General features: G+C 28.5%; 1 protein-coding gene across 5 annotated transcripts; it reads left to right on the forward strand.

Moving 5' to 3' along the window:
- The first annotated feature begins 902 nt into the window (after positions 1-902).
- On the forward strand, positions 903-5,251 carry LOC124430395 (mitochondrial tRNA-specific 2-thiouridylase 1). Of its 5 annotated transcripts, none has more exons than XM_046976898.1 (9): positions 903-1,101; positions 1,199-1,481; positions 1,948-2,143; positions 2,235-2,400; positions 2,578-2,762; positions 4,065-4,291; positions 4,395-4,562; positions 4,694-4,921; positions 5,009-5,251. In XM_046976898.1, exons 3-9 carry the CDS (start codon positions 2,068-2,070, stop codon positions 5,144-5,146), a joined length of 1,188 nt encoding a protein of 395 aa, XP_046832854.1. In that variant the 5' UTR covers positions 903-1,101; positions 1,199-1,481; positions 1,948-2,067; the 3' UTR covers positions 5,147-5,251. The 5 variants fall into 5 exon arrangements, with proteins under 5 accessions (XP_046832854.1, XP_046832855.1, XP_046832856.1 ...); XM_046976899.1 differs by having other exon boundaries at positions 1,202-1,481; XM_046976900.1 differs by lacking the exon at positions 903-1,101 and having other exon boundaries at positions 1,307-1,481; positions 4,990-5,251.

The following is a 5,251-nucleotide window of genomic DNA, read 5'->3' on the forward strand; positions in this document are numbered from 1 at the left end:
TGTATGGCAAACAAGGAACCGATTGGCCGCCTAGCGGGACGGGGAAAGTTGACGAATCAAATGGTGGGGGATATCGAAAAGGAGTAGGAGCACTCGTACAGGAGCGTATCATCGGGTATGCGGCTAGTGTACTTCGAGCCGTTATAGAAGTACTTCTGCCCTTTTCGCTAACACTCCCTTCTCATCTTTGCCACTCCTTTTTCGTCCTTTATTATTTCTCTTATAGATTTATCCCTCTAAAGATTGTGTAGCCTCAAAATATGTATATCCAACTTATTTCTAGATAATTCAGCAAATTTAATGAAACAAAATTTTAATATTTACTACTAATGAATTTAATGTAAGAACAAGTAATTATGACATTAATTTCTCAAATACGATAATTGAACATGCACGAAATACAGTATACCTGAACATCGTTTTTATTATTAGAACTATATTTTGACAGATTTAATGTTTCTCTTCGCGATCCGCATTTAATAACGATAAATAATGAACGTTTTGTTTTTATGTGAGAATGCATCGTCAATTTCGACATGATCATCCAACGTTGGCTCAATTTTGATATGACTCAATTTCGTCACAATTATAGAACGAAAGTTTGTCCAAATTTTGTAGAAAAATTGAGAGAGGAAGATTAACAATAATTTATTTCTTGTTAGTAAATGCATAAATATATCGTTATTATAATCAGAATTATTGTTTATTTGATATGGCGATCGTAATGATTAATATTCTTTTTGAATATATGAAGACAATAAAATCGTATCTTTGAAAAAAAGATGACACGGCCCTGGTAATCGTGGCGGCTTCGCCGCCAAGATGCGTGCGCATCGCACGAGATATCCAAGCGTCGACCCATTCCCCTTTCCCACCCGCCTCTCCGAGAAGTCGCCATCTTCGTGTTCCAACAGCTGTTCCAAAAAGCGAGCGAACTCCCCATCGTAATGTGGGTCATGAAAACTGCGCAAAACCTCGTACGTTCATGAAAAATGACGCGCGTTTATGGAAAAATGCGTGTTCAGTTATGAAAATTTTTTTTCAATTTAAATACTAAGTAACGAACACATCGTATCTATCTCTGGACCATGGATTGCCACGGTAAATGTGCGATTTGGCAGACGTTGCGTATCTGTCAATGAGCTTAACTGGTTCTGCGACGAGAGACCCGGCTGTTGATTGGTCGACTTTATTTCAGCAGGTCGACCTACGGCGCGCAAGTCTCGAAATACGAAGCGAATACAGCTGAACGCTAAAACGACAAGTTATATGCTCCTGTACCTTTTCTTTCTCTCTCTTTTTCTTTGACTTCTCTTTATCCATAAACATTGACAAAGTGGCACCTAGCGGATATGTGCATCGCTTGGTACCACATGGCACTGATATTAACGTTGCGTTCACGCCGTTAAATTCTAACCTCTAATATAAACCATAGACTCGATTATGAACAATTAGAGGAAGTAGATTAATATAAAACATAGGTATGAGATAAAATGAACGTTGTTTTGTTGTATTACATTTTTATCTGTTATTATCCCTTTAAACAAAATATTATCACTTAATCCATCGTTTGCTTTAAAAAAGAAAGCAAACAAAGAATTTTCATTTATCGACGTATTTTCTCTTTGGTAAAAATAAAATAGATGAATATTTTAGAATGTTTTTTTTTCTTATAAATATTACAATTCACATGTCGTTATTAGTAACAATTTGCTCACGTTTATTAACCACGGCTATTAAATATGATTATTATTATATGACTTATTAGATCATTCGATTATTTTAATAAACTTTCAATTTAAGATTTAATCAAAAAATTTAGTACAATCATTTTATGATTGCTCTTATAATTTATAATATTGTTTGCATTGTATAATTTATTTTATCTTAATAATTGTTTGAATTTATTTGATTAATATTTAAATTAATAAATTTTACATTTATTAGAAGTGTTTAGAGAATATTTCACTAAGGCAATATTTAATGAATCAAAAATAAAAAGTTTAATTATTGGACATATATTACATATATATTTATATATATACATGGCATATATATTTATAAAAAATGTTTAAAAATATTGTTGTGGGTATATCTGGAGGAGTAGATAGCGCTGTGACAGCATTGTTACTTAAAGAGAAAGGTAAATATTTATTAGATATGACACTTATATAAATTAATTGTTTATTTTTGTTTTCTACGTTTAATGTTTTTGTCTGATTGAATTTTTAAAGGATTTAATGTTACGGGTGTTTTTATGAAAAATTGGGATATATTAAACGAAAAAGGAGTATGTCTCGCTGAAAAAGATTATAAAGATGCCAAAAAAGTTTGTGAAAAACTTGATATTCCATTATTTCAAGTGAATTTTGTCAAGGAATATTGGAATAATGTTTTTAGGTATGTTTAATTATAATAACAATTGATAAACAGAACTGGTAAAAAGAAATATAAATAAAGCAATAATAATATGCATTATATATAGTCAATCTTACAAATTACTATTTTTTTGATAAATATATTATTTTTTAAGTATAAACTGTTAAAAATGAATAATGCTAAGCTAATTTTATATAGCAACCTTTTGGAGAAATATCAATCTGGTTATACACCAAATCCTGATATTTTGTGTAATAAAAATATAAAATTTGATCATTTTATTAATATTGCACAAACTAAATTTCATGCAGATGCAGTAGCAACTGGACATTATGTAAAAACTAGTTTTGGACCCTATCTTGAAAATTTTAAACCACATACTGGTAAATGTGATACATATATATATATATATATATATATACACACACATACAGTGTCTCTATGAAAAGTATCTACAAGGATTATAATGAACTCTAATGATTTTTTCGATAAACATCGAATCAGGTCAATTTTGTTTTTGAGAGGGGTAGGTTCTTAAATAATCATAAATTCACCCATTTTTGGATAAACTCTTAAGGAAGATGATAATTCTCTAAAAAATCTTAAATAGCAACAGGGATTAAGTGACATATCATTTGAAAGATTTTTTAATTTTCTTTACAGTGCTATTTTTTAAATTTTTAGTCAATAATTCCCGAGAAAATACGTCTCGAAGTTTCAAATGGAAAACAACTTTATTAAATATTTAAAATGTGTATTGCCGACATTTATGCAGTAATAAAATCTTTGCTCAGAGTTATATCAAATATTTTGCAGTATATCCATAATCTGATGGTTTTCTTCGACTATGCACTGCTGAAGTTCTTTTAATGATGCTAATTGGATAGCGTATGTTCTGAATTGTAAATATCTTCATAGAAAAAAAATTAAAGGTTGTAAATGATCAGAAAAAACTGTCATATCGGACCTGCATAGTGTGGATGGTTCCATTGTTTGGAGCTACTTTTGTATTGAATCATATTTGATTCGTATTCAGATCATGTTTAATTTTTATGATCAATGGATAAATCTAGCTCTCAAATAAATAAAAATACGATTCTTCGGTGAAATTATTTGATAAAAAGAGTGGATCGGTAATTTTGTTAGTCAAAATACCAATCCACACATTCACCGATATAAAATAGATAGATATATTATTGAATGTTTGACATAATAATGAGTTAAGACTTTATTACTATATGGAGATCGGCGATACAAATTTTAAATATTTCATAAAATAAAAGTTGTTTTCAACCTGAAATTCGAAATATATTTTCCCGGAAACTATTAGCTAAAAATTTAAAAAAATGGCATTATTGTAAAAAGAATTAAAAGATCTTTCAAATGATCAGCTCCTGTTGTTATCTGAGATTTTTAAAAGGGGTTGTCATTCTCTTTAGAAGTTAGCCCAAAGTGGGTGAAATAAGGACTTGTCTTTAAAATTATCCTGTTCCGGTGTTTTTTGAAAAAACCACTAGATTTCATAATGATCCTGGCGAGCACTTTTTGTTGGAACTTTCATATATATATATATATGAAAGATATATGTAATATATAAAGATTATATGATTATCACATAAATAAATATGAGTCTGCATATATGCATATATTTAAATACATATGTGATTTACAGTGATATTTTTCAGATGTACTTATGTTACAAGCATTAGATGCTAATAAAGATCAAACCTTCTTTTTATGTCAAGTATCACAACAGTCATTAAGGCATTGTATGTTTCCACTTGGAGAATATTTAAAAAGTGATGTGAAAAAAATTGCTAGAGTAGCAGGATTAACTGAAATAGCAGAAAAAAAGGAGAGTATGGGTATATGTTTTGTTGGAAAGCGTGAATTTCAACATTTTATTTCTGAGGTATATATAATACAAAATTTAATTGAATATTGCAAATTAGGAAGTAAATGTTTATCATAATATATGTTAAACATTTTAAAATAATTTTACATTTGTCTTATAGTATATAGAAAATAAAGATGGCGATGTTGTTAATTTAGACAATGGTAAAATAATTGGAAAGCATCAAGGTATCCATCATTGGACCATTGGTCAGAGATGTAAAATATCTGGTTTGGATGATGCATATTTTGTATTTCAAAAAGACCTTCAAACAAATGTTATAACTGCAGTAAGCATTTTTTATTGTAATATGATATGGAATACTCAAATTTTTAAATATTCAAGTATTAACAAATAAATCTACTTATATATAACAATATATTAGAATATACAAAAAAATTATATTTTTATCTAATTTAGGTAAAAGGAACAAATCATCCAGCTTTATACTCAGATCTTGTAGTTGTTCAAAATCCACATTGGATTGTCAATGAACCACTAGAACTAAGAGATAGCGAACGTATTTTGATTTGTAATTTTCGTTTTCAACATAGAAATCCACTCATTAGTTGCAAAATATTTAAAACATTAAATAATCAATTGATTATCCAACTTTCCCAACCTTTAAGGGCTATTACAATAGGACAAGTAAGTTCTCATTATTATTTTAAATGTATCATCATTTTAGATATTATAAATTATTTGTTTTCGAATAGTTGCTATTATTATGTTTAGTATGCTGTTCTATATTCTGGTCAAATATGTTTGGGTAGTGCTGAAATTATATATCCTGGTCCATCATATTTGGCACTTGGTCAAAATATAAATGCATTAAAAAATAATACAGTAAATCTAGTACAAATAGCAAAGTGAATGCATACGTTTCTAGCAATAATTGTTAATATTAGAATAATATTTATGTATAATAACAATAATTGTTAAATAAATGGAAATATATTTGATAATTATTTTAAATAA

This window comes from Vespa crabro, chromosome 18 (assembly GCF_910589235.1).
Source record: "Vespa crabro chromosome 18, iyVesCrab1.2, whole genome shotgun sequence".
Lineage (NCBI taxonomy): Eukaryota > Metazoa > Arthropoda > Insecta > Hymenoptera > Vespidae > Vespa > Vespa crabro.